General features: G+C 41.5%; 1 protein-coding gene across 4 annotated transcripts in view; it reads left to right on the top strand.

The window, feature by feature from the left end:
* ELK3 (ETS transcription factor ELK3) overlaps nucleotides 1-16,442 on the top strand; it is a 266,287-nt gene that overhangs the window by 88,153 nt on the left and 161,692 nt on the right. For 3 of the 4 annotated variants that reach the window (XM_055576808.1, XM_055576857.1, XM_055576816.1), the window contains exon 2: nucleotides 850-1,036. The exons of the other annotated variant lie outside the window; for it this stretch is intronic. In XM_055576808.1, coding sequence (XP_055432783.1) covers nucleotides 991-1,036 — 46 coding nt within the window. In that variant the 5' untranslated portion in view covers nucleotides 850-990. The remainder of the gene's footprint in view (nucleotides 1-849; nucleotides 1,037-16,442) is intronic. 4 annotated transcript variants of the gene reach the window in all.

Here is a 16,442-nt window from a genome sequence, read left to right as displayed (position 1 = left end):
ACGTCAAAGAGGAGAGGCAGGGTCAGATGTGATAATGGAAACAGAGGTTGGCATGCTGGGATTGCTGGCACTGAACATGAAAAAAGGGGCCACAGGCCAGGGGATGCAGGCGACCTCTTAAAGGATTGGTGACAGGTTCGCCCCTGGAGCCTCCAGAGGGAACACAGCCCTGTGTCTACCCTGACTTTAGCCCAGTGAAGTTCATGTCTGATTTATGACCTATAGAACTGCAAGAGAATATATCTGGGTTGTTTAAAACCACTAATTTGACTTATGTGGTAATTCGCTGTAGCTGCAATAGGAGACCAATACAGTTATTATTATTTAACATTTGTATGCTATTGAATCCAAACCTTGACTTGAGAAGGTTATGGACTTCATTCAGTCTTGTCTGGAAACCCAACCTCATCACCTGCCCTTTCACTTACTTTGGGTCTTCTCTCTTCCTTAAACTTCCTCAGGCTTTCAATTTGCCATTCCTTTTGCTTGAAATGCTCTTCCCCCAGCTTTTCACATGGCTTATTTGAAGTGTTTGGGTCTGGAAATAAATGTCACCTCCTCAGAGACTTTCTCTGATCATCCTTCTAAACTCTCCCTCTCCACCCTTCTCTCTCTCATTACCCTATTTTATTTACTTTATAGCCTTCATTACTTTAAAAGAAGACTTAATTTTTTAGGATAGCTTTAGATTTACAGAAAAATTCCAAAGATAGTATGAAGAGTTCCCGTGCACTCTACTCCTGGCCCCAGTTCCTGTATTATTAACAGCTTACACTAGTGTAGAACATTTGTCATGATAAATGGACCCGTATCGATACATCTTAACCTAACGTCCCTTTTCTGTTCCAGGATTCCATCCAGGACACCACAGTACATTTAGTTTTCTCTTCTTGGCTGCGATAATGTTTTTGATGACCTTGACAGTTTTGAGGAGTACATGTCAGGTATTATGTAGAATGTTCCTCCATTGAGATCTCTCTGATCTTTCTCATGATTATTCTGGGGTTCTGGATTTTGGAGGAGAAAGACCACAGAGGTAAGTGCCATTTTTGTCACATTATGACTTACGATCTGGTTTGATTTATGCCCAAACATTTTTTTAAATATTTTAAAATTTTATTTATGGCTGCACTGGGTCTTTGTTGCTTTGCTCTGGCTTTCAGGTGCAGCGAGCGGCTGCAGTGCATAAACTTCTTACTGCCATGGCTTCTCTTGTTGTGGAGCATGGGCTCTAGGTGCACAGGCTTCAGTAGTTGTAGTGCGTGGGCTTACTTGCTCCAATGGATGCCAGACCAGGAATTGAACCCATGTCTCCTGCACTGGCAGGTGGATCTTAGCTACTATGCCACCGAGGTAGATCTGGTTTGATTTATGAATGTTGATATTGACCTTGGTCACCTGGCTGATGTAGTGCTTGTCAAGTTCTCTATAAAATTACTCATTTCCCTTCATTTTGATAGGAATGGAAGGAAGTCAACACACACAGTCCACACTGAAGGAATGGAGTCAAGCCCTTGTTATTTTTTAAGTTGTTGTATTTATTTGTTCAATTATGTGTTTTGGATGACTCGATTTCTGGGCTAATTCATAGTCACTCTCAGCTGCCTCTTTAACTTGCTGCTTCCAGGCAGATGTAGGAATGTCAGAGGCCTATTTTCCTGTCTCCCTCCTCACAATGAAACAGAAGGAAGTCTGGTATGTTTGGGGGGAAGGCATTTGCTTTCCTCACAGGAGAGATAGACACAGTTGTTCTATTGTTTCCTTCTTTCTGCCTTGAAAGTGGAATCCTGGAGTTGCCGTGGCCGTCTTGTGACTATGAATGACAGGCATGGTGGCAAAGTCAACATGCTAAAGATGCCAGAGTGGAGAAATAGAAAAAGCTTGGGCCTTGGATGACAACTGATGCCAACCACTGCTTATCTTTGGATTTCCTGTTATGTGAGGGGAGTTTAAGCCACACCTAGTGGGGTTTCCAATTATTGTTCAAAATGTTCTTAACTGATAAGGTAATTCTTTCAGATCTTTTTCTAAAGGTGAAGTTCTTTAAGGGAGGACAGAAACCTTGTCTGTCTTACTCATCTTTATGTTTCATACAGGGGTTGAATTCGAGTAGATCCTCAGTGTCTTTGGGCTGTATGAAAAGATGATGATAGTTTAGGGGAGAGGTGGGATCTCAGGAGATATTTCTTTTAAGAATTAGGGAGACTGGAAAATAGTTGTAGGATAATGAGAAGACAGCAGAAGAGAGAGGGAAATGGAAGGTATAAAGGAGAGAGAAGGAGAAGATACCTCATAAAGGATGGTCTCAGAAAAGGGAGAGGGATGGGATGCCATTCCCTGATAAAAGTGTGTATTGGATTATGAAAGGTCAAAAAAAAAAAAAATCAGAGAAAGGTTCTTAATTTCTTCAACCTGGGTGCATTTGAGAATCAGCCAGGAAGCTATGGAGACTCTCCCTGCAAAAAAGCATGTAGTCATATGGACATCATTTTACATTTATTTTCATGAGGTTCATGGATGCTATCCCCCCATTCACCCATGGCTTCCTCACTTGAATTTCAGTACCAGTGAAATTAAAAATAAAATGAGAAAAATTGACATCAGATTATCAACTTTTGGGGGCTTCCCAGGTTGTGCTAGAGGTAGAGCCTACCTGTGCTAGAGGTAAAGAGCCTACCTACCTCCTACATGCAGGAGACTTAAGAGATGTGGGTTCAATCCCTGGGCCAGGAAGATCCCCTAGAGGAGGGCATGGCAACCCACTCCAGTATTCTTGCCTGAAGAACCCCATGGACAGAGGAACCTGGTGGGCTACAGTCCATAGAGTCACAGAGTCAGACACCACTGAAGCAACTTAGCACAGCACACATCAACTTTTTAGATTTAATTAATTTAATTTTGGCTGTGCTGGTTCTTCATTGCTGCACACTGGCTTTCTCTAGTTGCTGAGAGCGAGCGGGAGCTACTCTCTAGTTTCGGTGTACAAGTTTCTCATTGTCATGGCTTCTCTTGTTGCAGAGCATGGGCTCTAGAGCCCACGGGCTTTTAGTTGCCCTGTGGCATATGGAAATTTCCCAGACCAATGTCTCCTGCATTGGCAGGCAGATTCTTAACTACCAGGAAAGTCCCAGGTTGTGCGTGCTTGTGCTCAATCATATTCAACTCTTTGTTACCCCATGGACTGTAGCCCACCAGGCTCCTCTGTCCATGGGATTTTTCAGACAAGAATACTGGAGTGTGCTGCCATTTCCTTCTCCAGGGGATCCTCCTGACCCAGGGATCGAACCCATATCTCCTGAGCCATCAGGGACATTCTAGGTTATCAACTTTTAATTTTCCTAACTAAAGATATTAAAAAATGAAACAGTTGCAATCTCTGTCTTTTCATTAAAGAGTGGTTTTTTTAGGTTCAAAAAGGCAGGAAGGAGCTGATCTCAAATGGTATAGTACTTATTATTTATATTGAATAAGTTTAACATCACAGATAACTTACTGCATTTTCCTTAATAGAACCATAATGCAGGTTTATAGTTAAACAATCTGAGCTCAGCCCTGCCTCTTATGTGTTGCATGATATTGGGGAAGTTTCTAAACCCCTCTTAACTTTGATTTCTTTAGCAGCAAAAGAGGAGAAAATAGTACCTAACTCATAGGGTTGTGGTGAGAATTAAATAAGATCATGTCAGTGAACCCATCCTAACACCCAGGGATAGCCAGTTAGCTTTTAGGGAAGGATCCTTCTAAATATGGGTGTGAAAATGATTATATTAATATATATATAGCTAGAAACATACATAACCACACACACAAACCAGATGCTTGTGTTTATCTTTGTAATCTGCTTTCTCCCCCTCTTAAGAATAGTCCATAAACATCTTTCTGGTCACTGCATATTCTATGACATTATTCTAAGTGGTTACATGGTAGTCTATAAAATGATGTAGCTTCATTTATCTATCTGATCTTGTTGGACATTTAATTAATAGGAATGCTTTGTTTTATTTTGCTTTGCTTTATTGAGCATCACAGATTTGCTTTTTTTTTTTCAAATTAAAGATTTTTGGCAACCATGCATCAAAGTTAATCAATGCAATTTTTCCAACAGCATTTGCTCATGTCCTATCTCTATGTTATGTTTTGGTAATTCTCACAATATTTGAAAATTTTTCATTGCTGTATTTGTTATGGTGATCTGTGATTAGTGATCTTCGTTTCTATTGCAAAAAGTATCTCGCTAAAGGCTCAGATGATGGCTAGAAATTTTTAGCAATAAGATGCTTTCTACTTAAAGTATGTACATTGGTTTCTACAACACACTGCTGTTGCACATGTAATAGACTACAGTAGAGTGCAAACATAGCTTTCATATGCACCGGGAAACCAAAAAATTCATGTGACTTACTTTATTGCAATATTTGCTTTATTGTGGTGGTCTGGAACTGACCCTGCAATATCTATGAGATGTGCCTTTATTTCCAACTTTTAGCAAAGATAAACAACTCTGCAGTAACCCTCTTTCTAACTAAAGTTTCTCATAGCCGTGATTGTTTCCTAGAAAACAATTACTAGGTTAAAAAATGTTATGTCAAAGATATATGCTGTTTAAATTCATTTGCTTTATAAAGCCACATTGACTTCTAAAAATTTTGTGCTAATCTAAAATTGAAGAAAGTAGGGAAAACCACTAGACCATTCAAGTATGACCTAAATCAAACCCCTTACAATTATACAGTGGAAGTGACAAATAGATTCAAGGGATTAGATCTGATAGACAGATAGATTAGATCTGACAGATCTAATCAGGCACTTAAGTTCTAGAGTGCCTGAAGAACTATGGACAGAGGTTTGTAACATTGTACAGGAGGCAGTGATCAAAACCATCCCCAAGAAAAAGAAATGAAAAAAGGCAAAAGGATTGTCTGAGGAGGCCTTACAAATAGCTGAGAAAAGAAGAGAAGTGAAAGGCAAAGGAGAAAAGGAAATATATACCCATTTGAATGCAGAGTTCCAAAGAATAGCAAGGAGAGAAAAGAAAGCCCTCCTCAGTGATCAATGCAAAGAAATAGAGGAAAACAACAGAATGGGAAAGACTAGAGATCTCTTCAAGAAAATTAGAGATACCAAGGGAACATTATATGCAAAGATGAGCACAATAAAGGACAGAAATGGTACGGACCTAACAGAAACAGAAGATATTAAGAAGAGGTGGCAAGAATACACAGAAGAACTATATAAAAAAGATCTTCATGACCCAGAAAACCCTGATGGTGTGATCACTCACCTAGAGCCAGGCATCCTGGAATGCAAAGTCAAGTGGGCCTTAGGAAGCATCATTACGAACAAAGCTAGTAGAGGTGATGGAATTCCAGTTGAGCTATTTCAAATCCTAAAAGATGATGCTATGAAAGTGCTACACTCAATATGCCAGCAAATCTGGAAAACTCAGCAGTGGCCACAGGACTGGAAAAGGTCAGTTTTCATTCCAACATTACTTTACCAACAAAGGTCCGTCTAGTCAAAGCTATAGTTTTTCCAGTAGTCATGTATGGATGTGAGAGTTGGACTATAAAGAAAGTTGAGCACCAAAGAATTGATGCTTTTGAATTGTAGTGTTGAAGAAGACTCTTGAAAGTCCCTTGGACTGCAAGGAGAGCCAACCAGTCCATCCTAAAGGAAATCAGTCCTAAATATTCATTGGAAGGACTGATGCTAAAGCTGAAACTCCAATACTTTGGACACCTGATGCAAAGAACCCACTCATTTGAAAAAACTCTGATGCTGGGAAAGATTGAAGGCAGGAGGAGAAGGGGACGACAGAGGAAGATACAATTGGATGGCATCACCGACTCGATGGACATGAGTTTGAATAGGCTCTGGGAGTTGGTGATGGACAGGGAGGCCTGGCGTGCTGCAATCCATGGGGTCGCAAAGAGTTGGACATGACTGAGCGACTGAACTGAACTGATACTTCTTATAACAATCTGTAAAAGTACCTATTTCTGAACTCCCTCGTAGTACTATATATTTTACTCTTCTAAATTTTTTCTTTTTTTGAGAGAAGAAATATCGTATCTGTTATTTTAACTTATATTAACGTGATTACCAGTAAAAATCAATTTTTTCAAATGTTTATTGACTGTTAATTGTTTTGTGAATTTGCTATTGTATCTTTACATATTTTAGGAATATTTTCATTTTCTTATTGACTAGTAGAAATTCTTTATATAATAATGCTAATCTTTTGTCATTCAATTATATGGCAAAGGACTAGGTCATTTATGTTCCTGAAACCTAAAGAGAATACAATGAATAACTTTGACCATTACCTGGGACTTTGAATTGGGAAGGGGAGCTTGGTGGAAAGTCAAGGGGTTATGACCTTCTGAAGTGGTGCTCATCTCTGACCTTGAAATTCTAACTGTAGAGGGCAGTGAATAAACCAGATCAGAGGTGATGGCTGGGTGAATTGGGAGAGGTTGTCCAAAGACCTAAAGATGGCTTTGGGTACTGACAATAATCTTGTCCTTTCATAGAACTGGAATCTTTAAGTCAATTCCTGGGGTCTAATCAAAGAATTTTAGATCCACAAACAGCTGTCATTGACTGATAAGACCACAGGACTTTAACATTGCTCTTGTTTCTTATGTCAGTAGCATCTTCCTTCTGTAATGGTTCCCTTTCTGCTTATTCACATGGTACAATATTCCTTATATCCCTAGGAAGCATATTGGCTATTAGAAACAATATATTCTGTAATTATGACCTTTTGCAGAAATGCATAAAAACAGCAATGCATGTGCCAGGCCCTTAATTAGTATTTGTCACACTGAATGAAATGAAACTTCTCAAAATATCACAAAGCTACAATTCTGATATGAAATAGAAAGTTTTTCTTAAAAAAAAAAAAAGTTGTTTCAGAATGTAGGCAAAATGTGTCAATAATTGACTTTGCTTTTAGAATGTGGTCTAAGAAGTTATGGCATGCTTTATCTTTTCTCTTTCCTTCTTTTTTAAACCTTAGGTTGGTAAGGGACCAAACCCAGCAAGTTCAGCAGCTCTGGATAGAAATGGGTTTCCACTTTGTGCTGCAGTGGCAGGCAGTATTGGAAGTATTTACCTTTCTTTCAGTTTTATGAAGCTAAGTGTTTTAAGTTACCTGGATATTTGCATAACACACATTGTCCTGGGTTTGTTTGAGGGATTGTAAAGTATATAGTTTTTTTGGCTTTAAACTTACATGGCACTAAAGATGTGGAAAGTAGGGTTGGCTCAGGAGACAGATTAGACTAGGTATTATAAATACCCAACTACGTCCCTGGATTAGGGTCTGCTATTATAGACTTCAAGGCTTTCTGATTAAAGCTAGGAATACTATGCTGAATTATGTTGCTTTCCATTGGTGCTGCTGCTTTCTGCCAAGCCAAGTTCATGACAAACTTTTGCCTGTTCTCAAACTGATGAGAGGAGCCAAGACTTATAGAATACCTTTTTTCATATATTTGGTGCCAGGCGCCACTTTTCATATTAACTCACTCAATCCTGATAACAAAGCAATAAGATAGGTTGTATGAGGGCAGTGAGAGTTGCTGTAACAAAGAAACCCTAACATTTTATTGGCTTAATCTAAGAGATGGTTATTTCTTATCCCATAAACTCATCTACAGGTATTTGATAAGGAGGTTCAGGGACCCAAACTTCTTTACTCTAATAGCTTTCCAATACCATGCTGCTGCTGCTGCTAAGTCGCTTCAGTCGTGTCTGACTCTGTGCAATCCCATAGACGGCAGCCCATGGGCTCCCCCGTCCCTGGGGTTCTCCAGGCAAGAATACTGGAGTGGGTTGCCATTTCCTTCTCCAATGCATGAAAGTGAAAAGTGAAAGTGAAGTCGCTCAGTCGTGTATGACTCCCCGTGACCCCATCATGGACTGCAGCCCACCAGGTTCCTCCACCCATGGGATTTTCCAGGCAAGAGTACTGGAGTGGGTTGCCATAGACTTCTCCAATACCCTAAGAGCCCCCAAATCCTTCTCTTTTCAGCTAGCAACTGGAGAACAAAAAAGGAGAAATTTTTTTAATTCATGAGGCCTGAAGCAGTGCACATTTTCTGCTATGACATTTGCCAGAGCTCAGATATATGGCCTCATCTAACTGCTAATGTTTAAGAAATATGGTCTAGCTGGATTTCCAGGTAAAAGAGGAAATGGTCTTGGAGAACTATGTATCTGCCACAGCCTGTCCTTTGGTTACCAAATAACCTTACTCACCTAACCCCTTTTCCCACACAGACGACACACTCGTCCCCTCCCCAGAGGAGACGACCCAATGTCCTTTACAGTCATTACATTCAGCTAAAACTTCAGGATTTCTGGGTGGAATGGGGACTTTTCCCATCAAGATGGAGGGTTTGCCTCATTGTCCATCAACCTCTGACTTGAAAGGACAAGCTGCTGTCTCTGCCCCATTCATATGCCATATAAAGCGTTGGGCGAGAATGAGATAAAGTGACACACATGCCCATTTGGAAAGGAAGGAGTGGGAGGCACACAGCACACAGCCCTGGTGATGGTGGAGTCCTGACGCGAGCACGTTGTGGTGGCCCCGTCCTGGGTGTAAGAGTGAGTTCCTTGGCTGCACCCTTCTTATCATACCCTTCCCTGTCCTTTGCTCTCTCTGGTCCACCTCTGCTCTCTGGAAGGCTCTTCCTCAACTGTTATCTTCCATGGCCAACCAATAGGAACATATGGGATATTGGGGGGCCCATCGTCTTTGAGGACTGCATGGCTTTGGAAGCCCACTTCCTGCTTGGACAAGTTTGGAGACTCAAGGATTGCTTCAAGGCCCTCACTGTCAAAGACCTTTAAATCTAGGCTCATTTTTCATTGACAATGTGATTCCCTAAAAACATAGAAACCTCCAATCTTTGCTTCTCAATAATTCCATGATCAGAAGTTCATACAAAAGTTTTTTCCCATATAGAATTTTTCAAGTTTCATCTGTTTCTTTGCTTCCTCATTAATGCCTTTCTCTTGAGTGGCTTGATGGACAGGGAGGCCTGGCGTGCTGCAATTCATGGGGTCGCAAAGAGTCAGACACGACTGAGCGACTGAACTGAACTTGAGTGGCTATCTTGAGAGTATCTCAGATAATAGGCAAATGGGAAAATCACACTCTTACTCAGATCTTTGTCAGTAGATGTGAGTCACAAAGGGCCTTTGGCTCTCAGATAATCTTACTATATGGAATCCAAACGTAGTAGGCTTTTATATCCCTTTGGATCCTGTGTTTCTGGATTCTCTAGACTCTTTCTCTTCTTTCAAAAATTAGCTAGTCATTCCTGAACATACCCCTTTCTTGTAACTCATTGTTAAGAGCAGAGTTGTGCAAGTAGCTGCTGCCTTAATCTTGGGCCCTGGATGCCTCACTCAACTTATCCTGGTCCCTGCCCTGGGAAGGGTCAACACACCCTATTACTCTGACTCTTCCCAACCACCTCCCCTGAAACTAAAGGCTTATCAGACATGCTGTCTGCCACTGAAGGCAGTGTTTTATAAAACAAGTCTCCTTCTTTCCAGCCTATTATGTCACTTTCCTCACCAATTGCTACTCAACTGCTAAGTCATACGATATTATTTTAGCTTTTTGTTGTGGCAGTACTCCACTTTTAGGTACCAATGGTGCCTTGCTTGGCACAGCTCTAGATGCTATAACAAGCCTTGGCATTTCAGTAGCTTAATCGAATAAAAGTTATTTCTTCTCACAGTCAACCCAGTGTAGGTATCCTCTACATGATGCTTCATGGCCTCAGGCTACTGCCATGAGTCCTGCCATGCCCTGGGGGCAAGAAATCCTCAGCTTCCAGGCAGTAGATCAGTAGAGACACAGAGGATCATCCATGGGAGGATTTTAATGTCCAATCCTGGGAGTTCAATTCTGTCCACATTCCGCCAGACAGAACTCAGTCACATCCACATCTAATACAAAGGGAACTGAGGGATGTCATCTATAGTCGTATGCTCAGTGAGAAGGACCAGGCTTTGATGAACACAGAACAAACACATACAGCACCAGAACTGAGCCACCAAACGGGTTGTTCTTTGTGTCTTCATGGCATGATGATCTCCATAAAGTACAGATGTGTCCTTACAGAGGTCCAAGTGCTCGACCACACCGGAGAGTGAGCCAGAGTACAGAGGAAGGTTTTGTGTATGTGTGTGTGTGTTTTGTTTAATGGTAATTTACTGCAACCATCTCTTAGGGGTAGTTTCTATAAAGATAGAGACTAAGGTAAACTTGACATGCACCTTCCGCCTCCACTTTTTGTCTCTGAAGATGGCTCAAGGATTCCTCCCCCCACCATTGATGTGTCTGATGCCAGGGAGCTGGGGCTGACAGACCATAGGGAAGGTGTGTCTGGATGGGAGCATATCAAACTAAGGGATCGGGCAGCCATCCCTTTAGAAATGCTGAGTGGTGGTGGTTTCCCCCAAAGCAGGGCTTGAGTATATGTAGTTTGGAGGAATGATCCAGAAGGCACAAATAAGGAAGTACGAGAGGTAAGTCGGGGCAGAGAGAAATCCCCAAAGCAGGTTACACTCAGGGAAAAAGGCACTCAGTTCCAGTGGGGACCTTCTGAGAAACAAGGTGGAACAAGCTCAGCACTGTACCCCTGAAATCAAGGAGGCTGGGGCATTTCCCCAGTAAGTCCCATTTGTGTCACTGACAGTTGGCCCCAGAGCACTAAGCATCCTCTCCCCCATCTATGGGTTGTGTGTACAAACAGTCTAGTGAGCTCCTGTGACGGGTATGAACAAAGACCTCTCTAGGCACTTGAGAGGAGAAGTGGTCGGCTGGCCCTGGAGCTGTCCACAGCTGCAGGGGGAACCAGGTGGGCCAGGGAAACTGGAGCACCTGCTACAGGTGGGAAGAGGCACAAGCAGCGGGAACTAAGAACCCTGACGTACCACAGCCTCTGAAAACCTGCCTGCTGCTGCTGCTGCTAAGTCGCTTCAGTCGTGTCCGACTCTGTGTGACCCCAGAGACAGCAGCCCACCAGGCTTCCCCGTCCCTGGGATTCTCCAGGCAAGAACACTGGAGTGGGTCGCCATTTCCTTCTCCAACGCATGAAAGTGAAAAGTGAAAGTGAAGTCGCTCAGTCGTGTTCGACTCTAGCGACCCCATGGACTGCAGCCCACCAGGCTCTTCCATCCACGGGATTTTCCAGGCAAAAGTACTGGAGTAGGGTGCCATTGCCTTCTCTGAAAACCTGCCTAGCAGACATCAAATACTATATCTCTTTTTTGGGTGGAACCAAACTCTGCCTCCCTCATGTCCTAACTCATATTAGCAGCCAGCACTGACTGAATATTCATCAGGTGCCAGGAACTGTAAAAGGGCTTGACGTAAGTCATCTCATTTTAATATTCATTGACCATCTTCCATGTTCCACAGGAGAAGCAAGAGCAAGTAAGACTTACTCCCTGCCCCTAATTTAAACTCTGGCAGGAAGGCAAATCTTGGCAAAACCCAAGATTTTGCACAGCAAAGGCTATAACGACAGCTGCTGCTGCTGCTGCTAAGTCCCTTCAGTCATGTCCGACTCTGTGCAACCCCAGAGACAGCAGCCCACCAGGCTCCCCCGTCCCTGGGATTCTCCAGGCAAGAACACTGGAGTGGCTTGCCAATTCCTTCTCCAATGTATGAAAGTGAAAAGTGAAAATGAAGTTGCTCAGTCGTGTCTGACTCCCAGTGACCCCATGGACTGCAGCCTACCAGGCTCCTCCATCCATGGGATTTTCCAGGCAAGAGTACTAGAGTGGGTTGCCATTGTCTTCTGCATAACGACAGCAGAAGGGTTACAAATAATGAGGAAGTTTATGAAGCATGAAACTAACTTCTGAATGGTGGATCAGGAGTTCTTGAGGAAGAAAGAGGCATTTGCCTACCCTGGAAGGATGGGCATATTCGGGGAAGTACATTTGTAGACAAAGCTACAGAGTGTTTGGGAAGGTGGAGGGGAAGGAGCCAGGACGAAGGTGAAAAGGAGGACAATACGGGCATTGCCAGGAAGCTGTCGCAATACAATCATACCCAGGAGTGAGACAAATCCCTAATTCAGATGTGATGTGAAGGTTGGAGGAAGCCAGATCAAGCGTGAAACTGGCGGACGGAGAACATATCCAGTGGAAAGTATGTGGGAGAGGAGAAGTTTGGGGGAGGAGGGAGATACAGTGGGGTGGAGGGAAGTGATTCATTCAGGAACAGTGCTGTGATTGCTAAGTGTCTGTAGCAATCCATTCAGTTGCTCGCTACCCTTCATTCATTGTTTTCATGTATTCAACAAGTATTTATTGAACACCCACTATTTCAGATACTCGTTTAAATAATGGGGATACAGTAAAAAACCTCTGACATCATGGAGCAGACACAGACAATATCATAGAAATGAAATATCTAGCATGGCAGGTCATAGGTGGTATGGAGACTAAGTTAGGGGAAGCAGGTGGGCAACAGGAGTGCTATCTGGAGAGAAAGGTTGGTGTTTTAGAAAGAGTGGTCAGGGGTAGTCTCCATAGGAAGAGAGACATTTGAACAAAGACCTGAAAGAAAGGGAGTGAGCCACGTGGCTCCCTGAAGAAAGACTGCAAGGGCAAAGACCCAGGTGGGAATACGCCTTACGTGGCCCAGAAACAGTAGGGAGAACAAGTAAGGCTGAGCAGAGTGAGTGAAGTACATAATGGTGTTGAGGTCAGAGAGAAGAAGGCAGACCAGATGGTAAAGGTCACTGGTCTTCAATGGGGTAGTACCATCTCATAATTAATGTTTTTTGAAATTCATGGAGATGTTTTTTACTATAGTGTAGTTGCGCCTGAATGTTAAAATACATATTTTCTTGCAGAGTACTTTCTCTGAATTTGTGCCTTTATTTATTTACAGTGAAAAATACTTGACATATGATATTATGTCAGTTTAAGGTGTACTCATAAGTGATTGGATATTTACATACATTACAAAATACTTTCTGTGTTAAGTCTAGTAACCGTATGAAGTCTGTAACATATCATACAAAATTCTTACAATATTATCGACCATATTCCTTATGGTTTATTCCAATTCCCAAGGCTTATTTACCTTATAACTGGAAGTTTGTACCTCTTAATCTCCTTCTCCTATTTAATCCTCACCCCATCTCTCTGGCTGGCAACCACAAATCTTTTTCTCTTCATCGACAAGACTGTTTTTGTTTTCTTTGTTTTGTGTTTTAGATTCCACTTATGAGTGAGTCTGTATGGTATCTATCTTTCTCCAGCTGCCTTATTTCACCTAGAGTAGTACCCTCTAGGTCCATTCATGTTATTGCAAATGGCAAGATTATTTTTACAGTTGAGTGATATTTCATTTTGTGTTTGTGTGTGTATGTACAAAATATCAAGTCAAAATGGAATAAAAGTTCACTTATTTGCAGCCATAAAATTATTAGAGTAAGTATTCAGATCTTAAACAGGGATTTCTTCTAGTCCAGCCTAAGTATTCTTAAAAGACTGTAGCATCTCTAGGTCAAACAGTATGTTTAACCTCTGAATCTGTAGGGCATTACATCTAGGAGATATTTGCAGAATGAATATTAGTTAAATGAATACATTCTAGTATATTTTTTATGATATTTTTATTAGGTATATTTTTAATGTGGTGTAATCACATATCCATTTCATTTATTTCCTAATTTTTACTTACTATTTTATAATTATATATATATACTTCATTAACTATCATTTTATGACTGCATTATCTACTATATGGATGAACTGCTGTTCTATTTTCTACTCTTCATTATTCAACATTAAGACTCTTTCAGTCTATCGAAATAATAAATAAAACATCAATGAACTTTTTTTCTTAACGAGCTCTTTAACTGTTTTAGATTATTCCAGTGGGGTGATAAGATTTCTTGATCAAAGGTTATTATAGATAGTCAAAATATTTACCCATATCTGTTACTCTACTTCTTTTGCACAAGTAGGAAACCTCATTTCTTAGCCTACTTGCCATTGGGTAGGAGTAACTAGTTCTGGCCAATGAAATGTGAAGGGAAGTGACATTAATAAATACTACCTCACTACCAATCTGAGATCAGTAAGTTGAATGAGTAAGACGTAAACCTTTGTTATGATAATCTACTGGGATTGTAGAGTTAATTTGTTATCACAGCTAACCTAGTTTATCCTGATGATTACATAGACTTTGAACCTTATTATGGATTACAGCGTACATTGGAAAATTGCACAATGGTGTAGGTACCAGAATGAAGCAGGGCAAAGGCTAATAGAGTTTTGCCAAGAGAACGCACTGGTCATAGAAAACACCCTCTTCCAACAACACAGGAGACAACTCTACACATGGACATCACCAGATGGTCAACACCGAAATCAGATTGATTACATTCTTTGCAGCCAAAGATGGAGAAGCTCTATACAGTCAGCAAAAACAAGACTGGGAGCCGACTGTGGCTCAGACCATTAACTCCTTATTGCCAAATTCAGACTTAAATTGAAGAAAGTAGGGGAAACCACTAGACCATTCAGGTATGACCTAAATCAAATCCCTTATGATTATACAGTGGAAGTGAGAAATAGATTTAAGGGGCTAGATCTGATAGACAGAGTGCCTGATGAACTATGGACAGAGGTTTGTGACATTGTACAGGAGACAGGGATCAAGACCATCCCCATGGAAAAGAAATGCAAAAAAGCAAAATGGCTGTCTGGGGAGGCCTTACAAATAACTGTGAAAAGAAGAGAAGTGAAAAGCAAAGGAGAAAAAGAATGATATTCCCATTTGAATGTAGAGTTCCAAAGAAGAGCAAGGAGAGATAAGAAAGCCTTCCTCAGCGATCAATGCAAAGAAATAGAGGAAAACAACAGAATGGGAAAGACTAGAGATCTCTTCAAGAAAATTAGAGATACCAAGGGAACATTTCATGCAAAGATGGGCTCGATAAAGGACAGAAATGGTATGGACCTAACAGAAGCAGAAGATATTGAGAAGAGGTGGCAAGAATACACAGAACTGTACAAAAAAGATCTTTACGACCCAGATAATCACGATGGTGTGATCACTCACCTAGAGCCAGACATCCTGGAATGTGAAGTCAAGTGGGCATTAGAAAGCATCACTACGAACAAAGCTAGTGGAGGTGATTGAATTCCAGTTGAGCTATTTCTAATCCTGAAAGATGATGCTGTGAAAGTGCTGCACTCAATATGCCAGCAAATCTGGAAAACTCAGCAGTGGCCACAGGACTGGAAAAGGTCAGTTTTCATTCCAATCCCAAAGAAAGGCAATGCCAAAGAATGCTCACACTACCGCACAATTGCACTCATCTCACACGCTAGTAAAGTAATGCTTAAAATTCTCCAAGCCAGGCTTCAGCAATACGTGAACCATGAACTTCCAGATGTTCAAGCTGGTTTTAGAAAAGGCAGAGGAACCAGAGATCATATTGCCAACATCCGCTGGATCATGGAAAAAGCAAGAGAGCTCCAGAAAAACATCTATTTCTGCTTTATTGACTATGCCAAAGCCTTTGACTGTGTGGATCACAATAAACTGTGGAAAATTCTGAAAGAGATGGGAATACCAGACCACCTGACCTGCCTCTTGAGAAATGTGTATGCAGGTCAGGAAGCAACAGTTAGAACTGGACATGGAACAACAGACTGGTTCCAAATAGGAAAAGGAGTACGTCAAGGCTCTATATTGTCACCCTGCTTATTTAACTTATATGCATAGTACATCATGAGAAACACTGGGCTGGATGAAGCACAAGCTGGAGTCAAGATTGCCGGGAGAAATATCAGTAACCTCAGATATGCAGATGACACCACCCTTATGGCAGAAAGTGAAGAGGAACTCAAAAGCCTCTTGATGAAAGTGAAAGTGGAGAGTGAAAAAGTTGGCTTAAAGCTCAACATTCAGAAAACAAAGATCATGGCATCCGGTCCCATCACTTCATGGGAAATAGATGGGGAAACAGTGGGAAACAGTGTCAGACTTTATTTTGGGGGCTCCCAAATCACTGCAGATGGTGATTGCAGCCATAAAATTAAAAGACGCTTACTCCTTGGAAGGAAAGTCATGACCAACCTAGATAGCATATTCAAAAGCAGAGACATTACTTTGCCAACAAAGGTCCATCTAGTCAAGGCTATGGTTTTTCCAGTGGTCATGCGTGGATGCGAGAGTTGGACTGTGAAGAAAGCTGAGCACCAAAGAATTGATGCTTTTGAACTGTGGTGTTGGAGAAGACTCTTAAGAGTCCCTTGGACTGCAAGGAGATCCAACCAGTCCATTCTAAAGGAGACCAGTCCTGGGTGTTCATTGGAAGGAATGATGCTGAGGCTGAAACTCCAATACTTTAGTCACCTCATGCGAAGAGTTAACTCAT

The sequence above is a fragment of the Bubalus kerabau genome, chromosome 1 (assembly GCF_029407905.1).
Source record: "Bubalus kerabau isolate K-KA32 ecotype Philippines breed swamp buffalo chromosome 1, PCC_UOA_SB_1v2, whole genome shotgun sequence".
Taxonomy (NCBI): Eukaryota; Metazoa; Chordata; class Mammalia; order Artiodactyla; family Bovidae; genus Bubalus; species Bubalus kerabau.
Note: the sequence above shows the minus strand (reverse complement) of the source record. Positions and strands in the feature narration are given on the sequence as shown.